The sequence below is a fragment of the Cetorhinus maximus genome, chromosome 5 (assembly GCF_964194155.1).
Source record: "Cetorhinus maximus chromosome 5, sCetMax3.hap1.1, whole genome shotgun sequence".
Lineage (NCBI taxonomy): Eukaryota > Metazoa > Chordata > Chondrichthyes > Lamniformes > Cetorhinidae > Cetorhinus > Cetorhinus maximus.
In genome coordinates, this window is record NC_135883.1 from 106,621,011 (window position 1) to 106,642,130 (window position 21,120).

Here is a 21,120-nt window from a genome sequence, read left to right on the forward strand (position 1 = left end):
TCAGGCCAGTGTGGAAACAAAAATAACTGCTGGAACTTGTGTAGCAGAGGCCCACAGCTTTTTGCCCGAAATGGTAGAAGAGTCTTGCAACAGGCACAGAATCCTTTCAATTTCAGGCAGCTGTTTGAAATCCTATGTGATAGTGTGCTGATCATTGGAGCAGGTATTTATCACTGGCTCTTATGCAGCATAGTTATATTTTATTGCATCAGACATTACCTAACAAACCTTGATGGCATAGTAGTTGGATGTTTTGCAATTTTTGTGAAACTAGAAAGGGGCATAGAATGTGATAGCATGACTGGCTGTGAAGAAATAGTAACTGAAATGAGCGATCATGTGGAAATAACAGGGAAGAGCAGACCTCTACAATGAAAAAAAGAACAAGCAGCCCAGGAGAGGGAGCTTTAATACACCGTAGGAAGCAGAGTTCAAATGAGCACAGCTCCCAATGTTTCTGATATCAGATATCTTAAAGGGACTCTGAATTTATCATTCCTCCAAATCCTCCGGGAAACACTAGATTAAAATGAAGAAGTTACAAGGTGCTCAGCTTGCAGTAATCCCCAGACAGGAGTTTCCAAGTGGAGCTGTGGGCAATTGATTTTCAATAGGGTACCACAAATTGACCAGAGTAAATAGCTATCATGTGCCAGCTCCTAGAATTGTAACAAACACTTTATGAAAGTCCCATAAGGGCTCTTAAGACTCAGTAAATTGGTTTTGCATATGATTATATCTTCTGTGAAATGGTGATCGCTCTTTACATTTTGCTAATGCACAAGACTAAAAGGAGACGTCAAGTTTTCCCCTCACCACTCATAGAAATAAAAGTAATTAATATCTCTTCTCTTTAGCTCTGAAGAAGAGCCACATGGACGCGAAACATTAACTCTGTTTTTCTCTCTCCACAGATGCTGTCAGACCTAATGAGTTTTTCCAACATTTTCTGTTTTTATTTATAATTAATAGCATAGTTCCTTTACTGGCCATAATGCAAAGCAAATCCACATTTGTGTAAAATTTTAATATATTATTTTTAAATGAACACAATTGTAATAAATTAATTTCACACTCAACAGTCACAGTTCACGGCGATCACTGTGGTGTTCCTTTCTCTGTAACCTTCTCCAGCCCGACAATGCCCGTCCCCAGAATTCTGTTTCTCTGACTTAAGCCTCTTGTGCAACCCAACCTCCCTGGTACCAACCAAGTGGCTGTGCCTTCAGCCTTCTAGGCTCTCAACTTGGGATTCCCTCCCTCAACACGTCCACCTCCATCTTTAAATCCTTCATAAAAATCTACGTCTTTGACCAGCTTTTGGTCACAGTTCCTAATATATTTTCCTCTGGTTAATCCGCGAATTTTGTCTGATGACACCTCTGTGAAGAGCCTTGGTATGTTTTTCAATATCAAAGGTGCCATTTAAATGCAAATTGTTGAAACAAATAATAAAAAGATGTTGCAAATACCAATATTAGACTCATGCAAAGTATTAAAAATGCAGATGAAACACAGAACAATATCATATTAACACAACAATCATAATAATGTTCACAATGCTTTTAAGCAGACAACAGCACAACGCCATAACTTTCACATTTTTTTGCTACTCCATGGACATAATGCAGTTCTTTATATAGAAACAGGAACGAAAACCATAAAGGACTGTTAGGTAGTGATGAGTTTAGGGAGCTTTAAGGTGTTGTGCACCTTCACAATCCAGAGCATTTAGGCTGGTGTGTATAAGGGTCTTCTTATGTACGGTAAAGACTTCTAACACCATGCAATTTTTATTTTCTCTCTCTCCTAGGCCATTTTGTTGGTTTAATTTCCCTGAGCACTAATGCTTCTCGTTTGGTTATTTGGGCCTTCTCCTTTTGTTTTCTTACGCTGGTGTTAATGTGGAGTGGACATTACTCTTTTAGGGATCCACTATTTAAATTGTGACGAGGATTGACATGACGCACTTCCGTGAATGTTATCCTACATCAATTCTACCATGTTTATTCAACTTTGGTCTAACAATGTCTCGTGTTTTATAGGCTATCGTGGATTGGTGTTCTGGACATTTTGAAGTGAAAGTTGTATTTGTTTTCTCATTGATCCATGTCTGATATGCATTATCTGCTATACCATTGGATTCTCACCCTGTTATATTGTCTGTGTTTGGAAGAATCTTCCAAATAAACAATTTTAAGGATAACTTTGTTCACTGGGTCATTGATAATATTCCAGAAATGGTAATGGCTCTTCAATTTATTCAGTATTCTAAAAGTTCTCCCACATATCAAACAAAAATTTATTTTTGACCTTTAGAATTTTTTTGACAGCTAGGTTGGCAGGTGATTTCATTGCTCTGTAATATGCTGCTTCCATATGCAAAGGATGACAGGATGTGGACATCATTGTAAATGGCCCATAATTGACATTTACAGAAAAGTGTCATCAAACAACTCTGTAGCAAATACACTATAAATATTGACAGTAGAGCTGTATATTTTTGAAAGAAACTGGCAGAGTGACTGCACAAAATCTATTAAATTATTTGAAAGGAAGTTGAGAAAGTATCCCGAAACATAAGGAAGGGTTGGGGGTTGGGGGGTAACAAGCACAGATTCTGGTCACAATGATTCAAGGAAAACATCTGCCGAATTATTTGCAGATTTTTGGATTCCTTACATGATTCCAGGGCCTGGCATCTTGAATGCATGTTCAGTCAGGTGCAGTAAGCTTAAAGCTATAGTATTTTACCTGTCGTTAGTAGAACCACAGTAATTTTGGTAACATAATGAACGTCTTTTCATAGTTTTGAGTCCATCCAGGTATTGCAATATTCTCTAAGTACAGTGGGGTAAGTACAAAATAGTTCAGAACATTTCTTGTAGGAACAATACCCTAAATGATGTTCCCTGATGCAGACATGTGCCACTGCTCTTTCACAAAATCCTCAAGTAACGCCAGAGATCAATGGTATCATATCACAGAATCATATACACAAACATAAAGTTTACATTTTATTTTATTCCCCTTGGAATAAAACTGCGACTTTGGCGAATTAAAAAGTAACTGAAACAGGAGGTATCACATAAAATGACACACAAAGGGTAATTGCTGATGAAATTCCTGATTGCTGGGCATATCTTTAAGGAAAGTGTACTGCTCGGGGAAAAAAAAGCCTTATGTAGATAAGAGAATTCTTCAGCAGCAAACTTTTAATTCCAAATGTATTCCCTTTAATTTGCTGCGATGGCGCTGAGCTCAAGTTAGGTAAGACAAATTCATTTCCAGCGCATGAATTTATTAATATGCTATGTCTAATATCCATGAGAACAATTCAAAATCAATTGCAATAAAACTCCTAACACCATTTGTCACTGATTTATTCCAACAATTTATGTATATTTACATGTGTCTGTTTTTGATTTGTCAAGTAATAATTAAATTCAACTTAATTAGGTAGAGTTTTGTAATAAAGCAGACAGATAAAACTGGAGTACAAAACTTAGTTCTAAAAAAAATCTCAATTGCTATGTCACAAAAAAACTATTATACATTTAAGAATCTGTATATATTGAAAAAAGTTTTACATATTATTTCAGTATTTCCCCTCAGTGCAATAAGGAAAGGAGGCAGTCTGGTGTTTGCTTTTACAAACCTCTTCTCTGTTAGGCCTCATCACATTCCTTTTCCAACTTAATAATTTCAGCTTGTCCTTCCTCCCCAAGAAGCACCAACAGTCTTCTGTAGGACTCCCTGCAATAGATTCAGAAAATATACTTTCAGGATCAGATGACAAAACCAGGATACCACTGATACATTATTCAGGCAGAGTGTGACTAAATTTGACCATCATGGTGTAGCTTTGTTTCTTTTGTGGTGAAAAGAATACAGTAGCTTTTAAACACGACCAGATTCTGAGTTTGTGAAACTGGGTGGTGGCTCCTGTTTATAGTCAAGGAGTAGAAAACAGACCTGACTTGCCTAATCTCTTTTCAATTAATTAGCCAATGGTAGATTCACACAGGTGAAGATTTATTTAAATACCTCTCATTGGGTTGGAGTACATCTATTCATTTCTCATGAAGATGGCCAAAACATTAAGATGCATATTTTCTTTACATATGCTGAGTAACTTCTTGTGCACCGCCCAGTGTTATTTTGCTGATTACAGATTTCCTGTACCGCAGTTTGTCCCCGCCCTTGTTTATTTGGAAGACATCTGAACTTATTAGGATCCACGTGTCAGATGAAAGGGCAGCAAACTTTATTAACCACATGCTGATATTGAAAGTCTTTGTACGTAACCTTATTTAATTGTCTATTGTCTTGTACATTTAAAAATTTGTACCAATTTTATATAATCCCCTTTTCTCCCCTTGTCTCCTGAAGGCAGGTACTCAATGAAGTATGGTTCCATGTGGAGAAGAGTAGTAGTGCCCCACCATTAGCTCCCTGATGTGGCTTTTCCTCATACCCAGCCAAGACGGTGAGGATTAGCAGGCTTTTTGACCAGTAGCATCACAGCCCAGCATGAGCTTCATTGAAATCTACCCGAATGAATGAATCAATTGAACACTACATGGTACATATATCAACTAGATCATCAGAAGAATTCAGACCACTATCCACTACTTCAAGATGGATCCTATAACATTGCCCAGAGAGATATTTATTGCTGGGAAGAAGAGAATAAAAGGTTTTTCTTTTTGCTTGGATTGAGAGGAGAAATAGAGAACACTGTACTTCCAAGTACAATATTTGAGAAAGAGGTTTTGCCATTCCCATACAAGTGTAATTTCCAAGAGGGGGCATTGGAGTGGGAATCCAGGCAGACTTTATCCTCATCTTAATCAAATATATACCAAAGGAAATGGTACAAGCAAGTCCTAGCTGATATGAACCACACATTTACTTATTGACTTAGCTAAGGAGTTGGATGCTTTTATTTTTCAAAGGAATTAAAATTCAAATTGCCCTTGTTTCATTGCTGCATTATCACTATACAAGACTACACAATAAGTTAGATACACTTAGTAAAGAAAAAAAGACAACTAGGTTAAAGAAATGGGGAGGGTGTCAAGTGGTAGGAAACCAAAGGTTTAAATAGATTTTATATAAACCAATGCTGAGTGTATTCAAATTCAAGGATTTTCTTTTCAGTCTCCAATCTGTAGATGCCCACAGCAAGTTATTCATGTTCGGGAATGTTCCCTTTTCACTCTTTTTGCAGCCATCAACATCTTCTAAGAATGAAGATTCTGAGAACTAGGCTTACCTTTGTGAATTGTTCCTGCCCAATCCTCGCTTATGTTCAGTATCCTTCAGCACCTGACTTAGCGTAGGAATGAGGCCGATAACCAAACTGCAATTCAGGACTGCTATCATCTCCATGATGTTGTACACCTGGTGATCGTAGATCCCAATATACTCCTGGATGAACTGTCTGGAGAAGTTTCAACAGTTTCTATCAATATGTTAACAATTTGGTTTGAATCATAAGAAAATCTAATTAAATTTATAACTGATTAGGATAGTCAAATCATACTGTATAATTTGGGATTTTGGTTTTGCTGTTTATGGAGCTGACTGAGAAGTTGACTGCATAAGGATAAGTATTCATTGCATAAGGATAAGTATTGTGTCTTAAAGGAAAGTGATTTTGAATAGGTTTAAAAAGCAGAATCACCCCAGATTTGCACTAAGTGCAGTGGTGGGCGAAGAAAAAGTCATTTTATCTGCCGGCCGCAATGGCGGGTTTTTGTGCCGTATTATTCTCCTTCCCGGCACGTCCCGCCTCATTAGTAATGCATTCACAGGAAACACTCCGGATTGCTGGCAGGCAGGCTCGGATTTGCCTGCCACGCCGTGGCCTCAGCACTTCCTTGCTCCGGGCGCCATATTTAAAGCGCACCAGAGCGCCGGCTACTTCATGTCTTCAGACCAGGACTGGCCAGGCGACAGACAGCCCCAAAAGAAGACAGCAGCCCCGAAATTTAATGACGCCTCTCTGGGAGGCTGCCGCGATGTCCGCTACCCCCTCTCTGGCTGCATGAGGTCCACCTGAGTAACCAATCCTGCCTGGGAGGCAGTGGCAGCAGTGGTCAGCACCATCGGAGCACAGGGGAGGTCAGCGATCCAGTGCAGGAAGAGGATGAACTCTGTCTCCCCATTTTGTTTCTTTTTCTTTGCATATTTCAGTTTTTCTTTTACTTTTGCTTTCAGACAGCAGCACACTTGCTCCAGGCACATCTTTTCTTTCTTTTCTCATCCCATCACCATTCCCTTTGGCCCTGTTGGACTAATTCTTCTGTCATTCAATCACTCCGGTCTTCCACCCTATTACAGACCTTCCTTTCGTCCTTTTCCCATCCACTCCCTTGCTCAAAGCCTGTCGCATCTCTAACTTCCCAGTTCTGACGAAAGGTTATTGACCTGAACTCTGTTTCTCTCTCCACAGATGCTGCCTGACCTGCTGCGTTATGCCAGCATAATTCTATTGTATCTTTTGTTCTTGAAGATCCTGTAGTTACTTGAGTCAAGCTAAAATTGCATAATAGATGTTAATCTGAACATTCACTTTCTGTTTCTAAAATAATAATTTGCACCTAACTTAATCACATTAAATCGTTCAGTTGCCTTTTAAAAGATTGTAGAAGTACACATGCAAAAGACACACTGTTCAGTGCAGATCTTAAATGAGCTCTATTGTTTCACACCCAGGCTGCGTTACTGTATAACTAAATAATGGACTGTATGGTCACACCCCTGAACAAAGTTAGTTCATCCACTCACAGAAGTAACAAGCACGGCAAAATTAGAGAGCATATCTAGGGTAGATCTGATAAAACACTTACCTTAGTACATGAGGGCAAATCTGGCATGGAGTTGATGACTGACAATTTTCAATTATACATTGCATAACCTCAGAGGTCAGTTTCTTCACTGAAAAGAAAAATAAATTACATAAAATAATTATGCAAATTCATTCAAAAGAGGATGGCTTTTAAGGGACAATTTTTTTACCTGTATTTCTGGCTACCGAAGGTATCTCCTATCACCCTGCCTAATCACTAGAAATGCACAAGAAAAATTTGGGTAAATGATTATCCCACCACATTTAAGTGTAAGTTTGGCTCAGTTGTAGCGCCCCTGCCTCTAAGTCAGATCGATCATGGATTCAAACTCTGCTGCAGGAACTTGAACATAATCTAGGCTGGAACTGCAGTGCTAGGAGATCACTGCATTTACAGAATGAGACGTTAAACCAAGGCTCCAGCTGACTGTTCAGGTGGATGTACAAGATCCAATGGCACTATTTGAAGGAAAGCGGGTGAGTTCTCCGACAGTCTTGACCAATAGTTATCCTTCAATTAGCATTGCTGAAATATTATCTGGCCATGTTTATATCACTGTTGGACCTTGCCGTGGAAAAATTGGCTAGCTTATTTCCCTGCATTACAGTAACCCCACTTCAAAAATACTTCATTAGCTATAAACTGCTTTGGGATGTCCTGAGGCCACGAGGTGCTATTATAAAAACAAGTTCTTTTTTTATCTGCATAAGAACAGAATTCACAGAAATTTACAATGCTGTGTGGAGTCTTTTCAAAAAAATTGAGGCTGTATGGCATCATTTATTATAAACTACTCAGCCACCAGGACACAAGAACTATGAAGGATAGGAATAAATGATGAAAGCAAAATCAATAAGGCAGACCAATTTGTCCAAATCTGTCACTGAATATTTATTAATATTACGCCACAACTATTATGATGGCCTCATCAAGTCTTCTACCTCCGCCTAATTGCTTTAGTGTGCTCTAAGAAAAAGTTTTATTTTTTTTCTACAGTGACCTTTGAACTGCAGGTTAGTGTGAAGCCATGATTCAAACGAGTGCAACTGATGTCACTTAAAACAGTTGTCATGGTGATTATTTCTTTAAAAAGATGTGGCAGGGCTGTGCAATGGTACAAATATGATTCTGGCTTCATTATTTAACAATGTGTTTTTCCTGCAACAGGAATAAGAGACATAGCGTGATTATTTAACTTGACATGCAGGATTTTATATCTAGCCTTATAAAACAGCAGGCACCAAATGTGCAGTCTAGTAAAACTAGATTAGGTAGGAAACAAAACACTGCACATTGCATAAATTGAATGGGCAGATAATCTAGTCCTGTATTTCACATCACTCTGGTGTACTGCAAGAATGATGTGGTAGCTTATGTGATTTTAGTACTGAATGCCTAAGAAATGCCATGGTACTTAGGATGATTTGCACAGTTTAATTAATCTGTGTTGTATCGACCAAAAATGTTTGACAGACCTCAAAATATTTAAACACAATGAATGGTCGCAATACAAACTGAACCAGATAAACAGTACTCATAAAATCCTCATTATTTCTTTCTATTTGATCTCATTTTAGAATGTGAGTGGGTTCACCATTGGCTGTCAAGTCCATTGTTAGTTCAGATGCTCATGAGGCAACTGATAATGTCTTCATGTGACAAAGGAACTGGCATAATTTTCAAAATTTTAAATAGCTGCATTCTACAAATGTTATGTTTAATAACTCAAGAACATTTTTACTCTCCTGAGAATATTGTTTATTGAAGTTAAAAAAAAAATCCAGTTCTAACAGAATTAGGCCAACACACCCCAAATCAGGCGACTTCCCCAGGGTTAGATAAGCCTATCAAATTTGTCACTGTACAGCAAGCTACAAGCTTGGAAGGGAAATGGGAAAAGGTCAGTAATGCACCATTGTGGCTGCTGGGATGTACACAAAATAAACACTAATTTGCCAACAGGTCTGATTGACTGCCTCGTAAATGAAAGCAGTCATTTCTCAACTGGGCAGGTGAGATACATTGTGACAGCATAGCATCTTATCTTGGGAGATGAAAGGACAAAATAAACTATAAAAAATTGACACGAGGTAAGGTTATCCTGCAGCTATTGTAGCACATCTTCTATTTAAGAGGGGTGTTGACAACTCAAGTCAATTCCCAAGTTGTGGATCCTTGATTTTTTTTGTGGCGAACATATCTGAAATCTGACAACAAAAATCTACTGTTAAAACTTTACATACAAGCTGAAAACTTCAATTCTGGCTTATACTTGAGACTTTAGATCAGTGGAAAAGATAAGGCTGAAGCATTTGCTATAATCTTCAGCCAGAAGTGCCGAGTGGATGATCCATCTCGGCGTTCTCCGCAAGCCCCCAGCATCACAGGTGCCAGAAGTGGGGGTGTTCACTGGTGATTGCACAATGTTCAGCATCATTCATGACTCCTTGGATGCTGAGTAGTCTATGTCCAAATGCAGCAAGACCAGGACAATATCCAGGCTTGGGCTAACAAGTGGCAAGTAACATTCACGCCACATAAGTGTCAGGTAATGACCATCTCCAATAAGAGAGAACCCAATCATCGCCCCCTGATGTTCAATGGCATTACCATCACTGAATATCCCACGATCAACATCCTTGGGGGTTACCATTGACCAGAAAATGAACTGGACTAGCCATATAAATACTGTGGCTACAAGAGCGGGTCAGAAGCTTGGAATCATGTGATGGGTAACTCACCTCCTAACTCCCCAAAACCTGTCCACCATCTACAAGGCACAAGTCAGGAGTGTGATGGAATACTCCCCACTTGCCTGGATGAGTGCAGCTCCCACAACACTCACGAAGCTTGACACCATCCAGGACAAAGTAGCCCGCTTGATTGGCACCCCATCCACAAACATTCACTCCCTCCACCATCGATGCACAGAAGCAGCAGTGTATACCATCTACAAGATGCACTGCAGGAACTCACCAAGGCTCCTTAGACAGCACCTTCCAAACTCAAGACCACTACCATCTAGAAGGACAAGGGCAGCAGATAGATGGGAACATCACTATCTGGAAGTTCCCCTCCAAGTCACTCACCATCCTGACTTGGAAACATATCGCCGATCCATCACTGTTGCTGGGTCAAAATCCTGGAACTACTTCCTAACAGCACTGTGGATGTACCTACACCACATGGACTGCAGCGGTTCAAGAAGGCAGCTCACCACCACCTTCTCAAGGGCAACCATCCAAGATGCGGTTTAAATCGCAAGCTTCGGATGGTTCTGCCGGGTTTACACCAATAGTTACTCAGAAAAAGTTATAAGAATTAAAACCTCTTCTAACTTCTGGGTAACTATTGTAAAGACCCAGACCGACCCTACAGGAGACCCCCACACCCTCAACCCCCTCACACGCATCAGGACCCCCAACAATGCCCCCACACCTCAGAACCTCCCCCCACCCCAGTGGGACCTCGGACACTCCCCACCCCACCCCGGGAATCTCGGACTCACCCCCCCTTCAACTCCCCCCGGACCTCAGACCTGCATCCCACCCCGATATTCCCCCCCTCCCACCATCTCCACTGGATCTCCGAGCCCCCCTTCCCCAGACCACCCCCCCCACCCTTCTCCCCAACTCCCCACGGACTTCCAACCGCATCCCCCAACTCCCCACGGACCTCAAACCACCCTACTACTCCCCACCCGCCCCACACTGGACCTCCCTACCTTCTTGAATCCACTGAAGCTACACTTTGCTAGGGCCTGCGAGAAGTCTTTCAGTGCAGGCCCAACACAGCTCCGGCAAACGGAAGGGTCAGCGTAACTTTCAAGACCTTGTAAATGTGTATTTATTTCTTCTAATTCCTGCAGGCCAGCACTTTCCGACACTTGTTGGGAGTTACAGCCCAATGTGATTTAAAATATGCTTTTTTTTGAATGATAAATTCATTTTGAATTGTATCAAACTTTACCAAGTTATCACTCTTAATTAAATCAAGGAAATGTCTTTTTTAAAAGCAATTTTTAAAAAAAGTTGTCAGATTTTTTGTTTAGTGATGTGGAACTGTGTTTGAGTAGCAGATGGGGAAGAGATTTTTCTAAACAAACGCAATTTTGGGTACAATGTGGGCTGAAATCACCAATTGTGCCCAAAGCAGGAACTACACCTAAGTTTTCTTATCTCATCTCATTAAACAGCTCATTTTTTTGCAGAAACCTTGAGAGTCAACTGAATGTAACAGCATTGGTGTTATGAACGTGGTTGCTACTTAAATTTTGGTCTCACACATGAAGATATAGAAAAGCAATTGCAGGGAATCTTTTGCTTAACATTAAGATAAAAACATCAGTCAACAGGAATCAGTGAGAAAACGTACCCTGTGGTTCATTCACAAACATTAAACATTTCAGCACTGTAGGCAGGAGTAACTTTGTCTCACTGGCTGCATCACTACTTGGGTTTCTTCTGAACAGTTCATGGAGGAATGACAGGACTGCTGCTAAGCGAGGAGGAGGAGCATGACCTCTGAACTGCATATAGTTTTCACTGGAGAGAATAATTTTTGAGAATTAGTTCAGAAGTTGCAGAAGCCGTCCAGGTGCACTGAAAGGGTCAACACTGAATATTTGTACAAATTTACATTGCAACAAAATGCTAATATCATTATCATTTGTGGTATTTGTGCGTAAAAGGGACTGCATCTCAAAAAGACAGCCAGGTTCCAGAAGAAGGCTAACCAGCTGCTTGGTATTGGAGATACACAAGAAGAGCCATTATGAAAGTTACTCCACTGGATGGTGTTTGGTCTTCTGGCTTATAAGGGTTGGAGAATGTATAGGATGACAGATTGCCTTACAAGCAGTATAATTTGTCAATACCACTGTGTTAGACTACTATGCGTTTAAAGGCAAAATTATCAGTTTTCACTGTACTATCATTTTTTTTAAAAGCATGTTATAATGAAGCAGAATGAATGTTATTTATGAAAATATTGAATGGCACAGTAAGGCTGGGCATTTATTTTATAGATAGGACAGGAAACATGAATGATCTGCTACCTAAAGGTACCCGATCTAACACAGAAAAGGCAGAACATTTGGAATGGTTATCAGAATTAAAAATAAATACTCTCTAGAAACATTTTTAATCTTCATAAACTCTACAGTCTAGTGATAAATAATCAATAAACATGTCAACAAAGTTCCTACGAATTAAGAAAATTAACTTTAAAGGAATCATATATACAATTTTAAGAATTTATGTTTCACATTTAATTGTACTTTCTGGGATCTCTTAATATGCTGTTCACTTCAAGATTATCCTGTGATCTTGAACTGGAAGGTGTTACCTGAGTACTCCATGTGACGTTTCACCCAATCCACCTCTTCAGAATCTATATATAGTATCCAGAGCATTGGTTACCCTTTCAGTGGACTCCTGTAGCTCATTTGAATTTATGACCAGGTATGACACTGATAGTAATTGTGACAAAGCTGTTGAATTAGAATCACAATGCAGAAGAGGCCCTTTGGCCTATCGAGTCTGCACCGACACGTGAGAAACACCTGACCTACCTAACTAATCCCATTTACCAGCACTTGGCCCATAGCCTTGAATGTTATGACGTGCCAAGTGCTCATCCAGGTACTTTTTAAAGGATGTGAGGCAACCTGCCTCCACCACCCTCCCAGGCAGTGCATTCCAGACCGTCACCACCCTCTGGGTAAAAAAGTTTTTCCTCATATCTCCCCTAAGCCTCCTGCCCCTCACCTTGAACTTATGCCCCCTCGTGACTGACCCTTCAACTAAGGGGAACTGCTCCCTATCCAACCTGTCCATGCCCCTCATAATCTTGTACACCTTGATCAGGTCACCCCTCAGTCTTCTCTGCTCCAACGAAAACAGCCCAAAGCTATCCAACCTCTCTTCATAACTTAGATGTTTCATCCCAGGCAACATCCTGCTGAATCTCCTCTGCACTCCCTCCAGTGCAATTACGTCCTTCCTATAATGTGGCGACCAGAACTGCACACAGTACTCCAGCTGTGGCCTCACTAAGGTTCTATACAACTCCAACATGACCTCCCTACTTTTGTAATCTATGCCTCGATTGATAAAGGCAAGTGTCCAATATGCCTTTTTCACCATCCCACTAACGTGCCCCTCCGCCTTCAGAGATCTATGGACATACACGCCAAGGTCCCTTTGTTCCTCAGAACTTTCTAATGCCATGCCGTTCATTGAATACTTCCTTGTCAAATTACTCCTTCCAAAGTGTATCACCTCACACTTTTCAGGGTTCTGGTCCCTTTAGTCAGAGGCAGTAACATAGGACTCCTCAAATAACTACAACATTTGAAAACCAGGACTATGAAAGAATGTTACCGAAAAATTAGTTACCTTACTAATTTACTATTGGACTATTGTAAATCAGTCTGAAAATGTATAAATAATGAATTGGTGGGATAACATGCTACTTCTCCAGGGGCCGGGTGGGCCCCGCTCGCTGACGCATAAAATGATGCGCGGTGATGTCAGGCATGCCTCCCGACGTCACTGTGCGTCATTCAGATCTTGAGTGCGGCAGGCGCGTGCCGGATTTGGCCGCGCGCCCGCCGAACTGTCAAAGGCCTATTAAGGCCATTTAAATTCCAATTGAAATACTTAACTGAGCTGCCTTGTCCAACCTTAAGAAATTTTTAATAAAATTCATAGACATGTCCCAGCTCATGTGACACTGTCTGGACGTCTTTAAATTTTTTTTTCCCTTTATTAAAATTTTTAAAAAGCAAAGTAATCTCCTTGAGACAGCTCTGTGCCTCAGGGAGATTTCTGCGCTCTTTCGCGAGCTTGTGCAAAAGAGCGCAGGCCCCGACTCAGCCTACTACCCCCGCCCACACAGGGAGCACTCAGTGCTTCCGGGTACGCGTCACGCCAGGCAGGCCTTAATTGGCCTGCCCACGTAAAGTGGCGGCACGCAGCGATCGGCTGCGCGCCCACCCGCACCTACTCCCGCTCAACCCCCCACCCCCCGATAGGGAGAAAATTCTCTGCCAGGAATTCTACTCTGTAAGAATCCATTGATATAAGAGGATTAAAAAAACTCTTACTTAATGACCAGAAGAACTGTCTTCCGCAGGGTCTGACCTTGAGTCGTTGGAATCGATTCACAAAGTGCAAGTAATATTGGATGATTCACAATGCCTGACCCAGTAGGAGATGATGGAAGAAAGCGACCAAAATACTGCTGAATTATATTCCGCAGCTGCTGTTTAACATAAGCGATCTGAGCCGTAGTTTGTCCAACGATAGCTGACAGTCCCTGCAACAGGAAAGAGAATTTCAGATGACACTCAAATGATTTCTAACTTATTATTGGCTCCCCAGGATACGTCCCTTTTCATCCAGCTCAGAGTCACAGCAGGCACCTCCAAGATGGCAGATGTATAGTCACTTGTTCATCAATTAGCCAACTCTGCTCTACATTATAACTGACAACCTAGCCAAGGTAAAATGCTTATTGTCGAAAGAACAAGTAAAAAAATATTTCCAGGTCACAAATGTATCTCAGAGCTAAGTACTTGTAATGAGAGAAAAACTGCTTTTGTTTAAACTATTCAAATGACATTTAGAATAATAATAGTAAACACAATAGAAGTGTAAGGAAACATTGAAATATCTGCCCTAAGTTGAATTAATTGGTGCAAAGTTTATTGTGGAAATCAAAGCCTTAGCAATCATTAAGTTCAGTTTGGGCCCTGCAGAACCACTTGGTTCCAGGCCTTGGTCAAAAACAGGGACAAAATAGCTGAATGCTAGAAGTGAGAATGCTAGAAGTGAGGTGAGAGTGACTGCCCTTGGCATCAAGGCAGCAATGTGGCATGAAGAAGCTTAAGTAAAACTGGAGTCAATGTGAAGCAGGGGGAAACGTTTCACTGGTTGGAGTCATACCCAGCACAAAGGAACATGGTTGTGGTCGTTAGAAGCCAATCATCTCAGTCTCAGGAAATAGTTGCAGGAATACCTCACGGCAGTGTCCGAGGCCCAACCATCTTCCGCTGCTTCATCAATGACCTTCCCTCCATCATAAGGTCAAAAATGGGGAAACTCCCTGATGATTATAGTGTTCAGTTCCATTCACAACTCCTCTGATAAGGAAGCAGTCTGTGTCCACATGCAGCAGGCCCAGGACATCATTCAGACTTAGGCTGATAAATGGCAAGTAACATTATACCACATAAGTCTCAGGCAATGACCATCTCCAACAAGAGAAAGTCTAACCACACCTCCGTTGACATTCCCCCAACCATCAACCATCCTCAGGAACTTAGCTGGACCAGCCACATAAATGCTGAGGCTACAAGAGCAGGTCAGATGCTAGGAATTCTGTAGCGAGTGACTCTCCTTCTGAGACCCCTAATCGTTTCCATCACCCACAAGGCACAAGTGAGAAGTGTGGTGTGGGGTATGCTCCATTGTCTAGATGAGTGTCGCTCCGACAACACTGAAGAAGCTCGACACCATCCAGGACGAAATAGCCTGCTGGATTGGCACCTCATTCAGCACCTTAAATATTCACACCCTCTACCACCCAGACAATATGTTGCAGACTGCACCATCTACAAGATGCGTTTCAGCAATTTGCCAAGGCTTCTTCAAGAGCACCTCCCAAACCCAGGACCTTGACCTCCTAGATGTCAGCCAAGACTCAGTAGCACTCATGTCTTTGAGTCAGAAGATTGTGGATTCAAGTGCCACTCTAGGACATGAGTGAAAAAAAACAAGACTGTCACTCCAGTGCAACACTGAGGGATTTGTACATTATCAGCGATGCTGTCCTCACCCAAGGTGAGATTGGTTTAACCCAAGGCCGTGTCATCACTCTCAGGTGGATGTAAAAGATCCCAAGGCACTATTTCGAAGGAGAGCTTCTGTGAACTGGTCAATATTCAACACTCAATCAACATCACTAAAACAGGTTATTTGGTCATTATCACAATGCTGTTTTTAGGGGTTTGCTGTGAGCAAATTGGTTGCCATGTTTCCTACATTACCGCAGTGACTACAATTTAAAAGTATTTAATTGCCTGGAACCAAGTGGTTCTGCAGAGCCCAAGCTGAGCTTCATGATTACTAAGGCTTTGATTTCCACAATAAACTTTGCACTAGTTAGTTCAATGCATTGGGACATCCTTCTTCTTATCGTGTCCACGGACAGTTTATACATGGCCCAGCCAGAACTGGACACATTTTTGTGCCTTGTTGTTGAATTTGACAAGATCTGCAACAGTGCAGGGTTCCTCTAGCGATAGGCATTGCAGGAGATGTTGCATAGTCTGTGGCTCAGTTCCACATTCACAAGTTGTCGGGCTGGTTGTATATCCCCATTGGGACATCCTGGGGTCATTAAACACACTATATAAATGCAATTTTCTTTTTAAGAAGGCGTATGGGAACACCACTATGTGCAAATTCCCCATCTAATCACATACCCTCCTGACTTGGAAACGTATTATTTTTTTCTCTTTACTCCTTCAGGATCACCCTAGAAGACAAAGATAATCTGTGTGCCCTTATTTCTATGTCAAGATACGTTCTGTCACCTGGCTTTCCCCACATCTAATACCAAGTGCAAGGAGCTAATGAACTTCTTTGTTTTAAAGGTTGAGGCCATCTATGCAGCTGCCTCACCATCTCCCCATCTGCCCCTGAACTTTGCTACCCACCCAATTATGTTTTGGGTTTTGTTTATCTTATTTTTCCTAGATTTTTTTGGTTTGGTGTTTCATATTGCTCAAATAGGTCCTCATTCCCTATAATCTTAGAAATGTTTTTACTTGCCCTGATTATCAGAAACATTTTGTAACAAGCTCAGGTTGATGAAGACAGAGCCTTATTTTAAAAATATTTTAGCTACTGGTTCTATGCACTGTCACCATGTGATCAACTTTGTCGTTTAGAAGTGGCAGAATAATACTGTAAAGAACAATGTTTTAAAGCTTACCTGTCAAATAAATGTATTAAACAGCAATCAAATAGACGTTCTAAAATAACTTGTAATTTTACAATAGTTGGTAGCTTGTTATGGTTCATACCACTTATGCTAAACTACATATTTAATAATGAATTTTAAATATGCACTTTATTTTCTTTTCTATGTCTCACCAACTCCAGAAATATCCGGTTTAGCTAACGTTCTTCAGAAATTTCAGTCAGATTCACTATGAAGACTACCGACAATCCCATGCCTGAAGGCTGGCATCTGTGATGCTAGGGACCTCAGGACGAGGCCGAGATGGATCATCCACTCGGCACATCTGGCTGAAGATGGTTACTAATGCTTCAATTTTGTCTGTTGCATGCTCATTTCTCATTCTGTTGACCTTTGCGTCCACTTCCTGCCAATCCTTGGGTAAGCGGTGGCATAGTGGTATTGTCACTGGACTAGTATTCCAGAGACCCAGGGTAATGCTCTAGGGACTCAGGTTCTAATCCCACCACAGCACATGGTGAAATTTGAATGCAATAAAAATCTGGAATTAAAAGTCTGACGATGACCATGAAACCATAGCCATCTGGTTCACTAATGTCCTTTAGGGAAGAAATCTTCTGTCCTTACCTGGTCTGGCCTACATGTGACTCCAGACCCACAGTCAATGACTCTTAAATGTAGTCTGAACAAGGGCAATTAGGGATGGGCAATAAATGCTGGCTAACCACATCCCATGAACAAATAATAATTTTTAAAAATCCACTACTGACAAAAGACCTTCATATCATATCGGCAGTATTCACTTGAACATCACTCCTCCACTTCACTCTATCTCCTTCCTTGTCCTTAAAAGGCTTTTAAAAGCCAACCAAGGTTTCAGTCACCTTACCTAGTTTCCACAAAGACTATGGTCCATTGCTTTTCTCTCTGCAAGACATTTTCCATGTTAAGGGCGCTATATCATTGCAAATAGTCGCTTTTATAATCCACTGTACCACTCAAATCCCCAAAGCTAACTGTCCATTCATGCCACAAGAATCTGGTTCAGTAACAGTTTTAAGACCAGAATATGTACAATGAGAACTGCGCTGTTGTGATCAAAAGTGAGAACTGCCATCATGCTGTGTTATTAAAGAGACAGATCACTGCAATTTAAAGTGTTCACATGAATTCGTAAAATTACCTTATATGTATATATTACATTGTATTGCAATATTTAAAAATATATACTTTTCTAATGCTTGGTTTATTTGTATTAAAAAATTCCTTGCTAATCTGCCATGTGAAATTATAACAACCAGAGCAGAAAAAGAAATCACAGTACTCCACAATTTATGAGTTTATTGCAATATGACGATTAGCTGGAACATTGCTACTCCAGACCTAGAGAATGGTATTTTTCTACTAAAGCTAGGTAGGTCGCTGTAGGATCTGGTTGCAGTATTTACTCCCTTGCAGTAACATTAACAACAGGATAAGTGCAGGATTCATTTGCATCGCTCTCTCCTACATAACACAAAGGACATTAAGATTTGAAGAGGAAAATAGCATTCAGTACCCCAACAGTAAAAAAGGAAAACAAACACAGAACAACATTTGTGGGGGGAAGTAACATCAGGGTATTCCAAAAGTAACAGTGGTGCAACAGTGACAGTGACAGTGCTCACCTGGAGATACAGAGACAAGTTATCTCGGATGGCAGACAGCATTGCTTGGGGCAGCCCTTTGTCCTGTTGAAACAGGGTATGCGGCAACAGCAGACAATCAATGATGCGGAACAAGAGCTGCTGAGCTTTTGAAGTGGACAATATTGGTGCCCAATGTTTGACAATGCAACCTATGAATAAAAATAAAGTAATGTGGGTTTCATGTGCTTTGGAAAACACAACATTGCTACGCCAAATGATAATACGTATTTCGATTCCCATAATTATTACACATCTGCTTTCAGTCCAGCTCAGCTTTACATAAGGCAATAGTCATTGGCATGAAATGAAAGCAAATGCTGAACATACCCAGCAGGTTAGGCAGCATCTGTGGACAGAGAAACGATCTTTTATCAGAACACAGACCTGAAACATGAACTCTGTTTCTTTCTTTTTCTTTTAATTCATTCACGGGATGTGGGCTTCGCTGGCTAGGCCAGCATTTATTGCCCATCCCAAGTTGCCTTTGAGAAGGTGGTGGTGACCTGCCTTCTTGAACTGCTGCACCCATGTAGTATAGGTACACTCACAGTATTGTTAGGAAGGGAATTCCAGGATTTTGACCCAGTGAAGGAATGGCGATATATTTCCAAGTCAGGATGGTGGGTGACTTGGAGGGAAACTTCCAAGTGGTGGTGGTCCTATCTATCTACAGCCCTTGTTCTTCTAGGTGGTAGTGGTCATGGGTTTGCAAGGTGCTGTCTAAGGAGCTTTGGTGAATTCCTGCAGTGCATCTTGTAGATGGTACACACTGTTGCTACTGTGCGTCGGTGGTGGAGGGAGTGAATATTTGTGGATGTGGTGCCAATCAAGCGGGCTGCTTTGTCCTGGACAGTGTCCAGCTTCTTCAGTGTTGTGGGAACTGCACTCATCCAGGCAAGTGGGGAGTATTTCATCACACTTCTGACTTGTGTCTTGTAGATGGTGGACAGGCTTTGGGGAGTCAGGCGGTGAGTTGCTCGTTGCACTATTCCTAGCCTTTGATCTGCTCTTGCAGCCACTGTATTTATATGGCTAGTCCAGTTCAGTTTCTGGTCAATGGTAACCCCCAGGATGTTGATAGTGGGGATTCAGTGATGGTAATGCCATTAAACGTCAAGAGGTGATGGTTGGATTCTCTCTTGTTGGAGACTGTCATTGCCTGATACTTGTGTGGCATGACTGTTACTTGCCACTTGTCAGTCCAAGTCTGGATATTGTCCAGGTCTTGCTGCATTTGGACATGGACTGCTTCAGTATCTGAGGAGTTGTGAATGGTGCTGAACATTGTGCAATCATCAGCGAACATCCCCACTTCTGACTTTATGATGGAAAGAAGGTTATTGTTGAAGCAGCTGAAGATGGTTTGGCCGAGGATACTACCCTGAGGAACTCCTGCAGTGATGTCCTGGAGCTGAGATGACTGACCTCTAACAACCACAACTATCCTCCTTTGTGCTAGGTATGACTCCAACCAGCGGAGAATTTTCACCCTATTTTCCATGGACTCCAGTTTTGTTAGGGCTCCTTGATGCCACACTCGGTTGAATGCTGCCTTGACATCAATGGCTCAGACATGATAAATTACTTACAAGTATATGGAGTTGCATGGAAGTGTATGGAATTTTGTTGCATAAATGGAAATTACAATAAGGAAACAGGACATTCAGCCGAAAGAGCCCATGATAACATTTATCTTCCACCCCCTTTCCTTTTATTTACTTACATTAGAAATAGGAGCATGAGTAGATCATACGGATCCTTGAGCCTGTTCTGCCATTCGATATGATCATGGCCGATCTTCAACTTCAATTCCATCTGCCCACCCCACTCCCCATATCTCTCAAATTCCCTGAGTGACCAAAAGTCTATTTCAGCCTTAAACATTTTCAACCATAAAGCATCCACAACCCTCAGGGATAGAGAATCCCAAAGATTCACAACCCTTTAAGTGAAAGCATTTCTCCATGTCTCAGTTCTAAACGATCAGCCCCTTATCCTGAGATTGTGCCCCTGTGTTCTAGATTTCCCAGCCAGAGAAAACAACCTCTAAGCATCCAACCTTGTCAAGGCCCCTCAGAATCTTGTATATTTTATCGAGTTACCACTCATTCTTCTAAACACCACAGAATATAGGCCCAATTTACTCAGCCTCTCAGCACAGGACAACCTTTTTCATTCCAGGAATCCATCTAATGCACCTTCACTGCACTGCCTCCGAGGCAGGTATATCCTTCCTTAGACCTGGAGACCAAAACTGCACACAATTCTGACGGAAGGTCACAATCTGAGACAGTGGGCAGAATTTTGCCGTTGGTGAGCAGGGGGCGGGGCCCGCTCGCCGACGTGTAAAATGACGTGGGATGACGTCGGGTGGAACCCCCGACATCATCCTGCCCCATTTAAATTTTCAGGAAGGCGGGGGCGCAGCAAAATCAGCTGCAGGCCCGTCAACCTGCCAATGGCCAATTGAGGCCATTGACATGATCGTTTAGCCAATTGAAGGACCTGCCCGTCCAACCTTAAGGTTGGTGGGCAGGCCAGGAACCCCGGCGGGGGATAGAGAAAACATGAAACCTCATCCAGCG

At 41.5% G+C, this 21,120-nt stretch overlaps 1 protein-coding gene across 1 annotated transcript in view; it reads right to left on the reverse strand.

Moving 5' to 3' along the window:
• Nucleotides 1-3,362: 3,362 nt before the first annotated feature.
• mms22l (MMS22-like, DNA repair protein) overlaps nucleotides 3,363-21,120 on the reverse strand; it is a 147,356-nt gene continuing 129,598 nt past the window's right edge. Inside the window, exons 20-25 of the mRNA XM_078542289.1 lie at nucleotides 18,515-18,684; nucleotides 13,966-14,177; nucleotides 11,232-11,401; nucleotides 6,858-6,945; nucleotides 5,279-5,446; nucleotides 3,363-3,756 (exon numbers count right to left, since the gene is read on the reverse strand). Of these exons, the coding sequence (XP_078398415.1) occupies nucleotides 3,669-3,756; nucleotides 5,279-5,446; nucleotides 6,858-6,945; nucleotides 11,232-11,401; nucleotides 13,966-14,177; nucleotides 18,515-18,684 (896 nt within the window). The 3' untranslated portion in view covers nucleotides 3,363-3,668. The remainder of the gene's footprint in view (nucleotides 3,757-5,278; nucleotides 5,447-6,857; nucleotides 6,946-11,231; nucleotides 11,402-13,965; nucleotides 14,178-18,514; nucleotides 18,685-21,120) is intronic.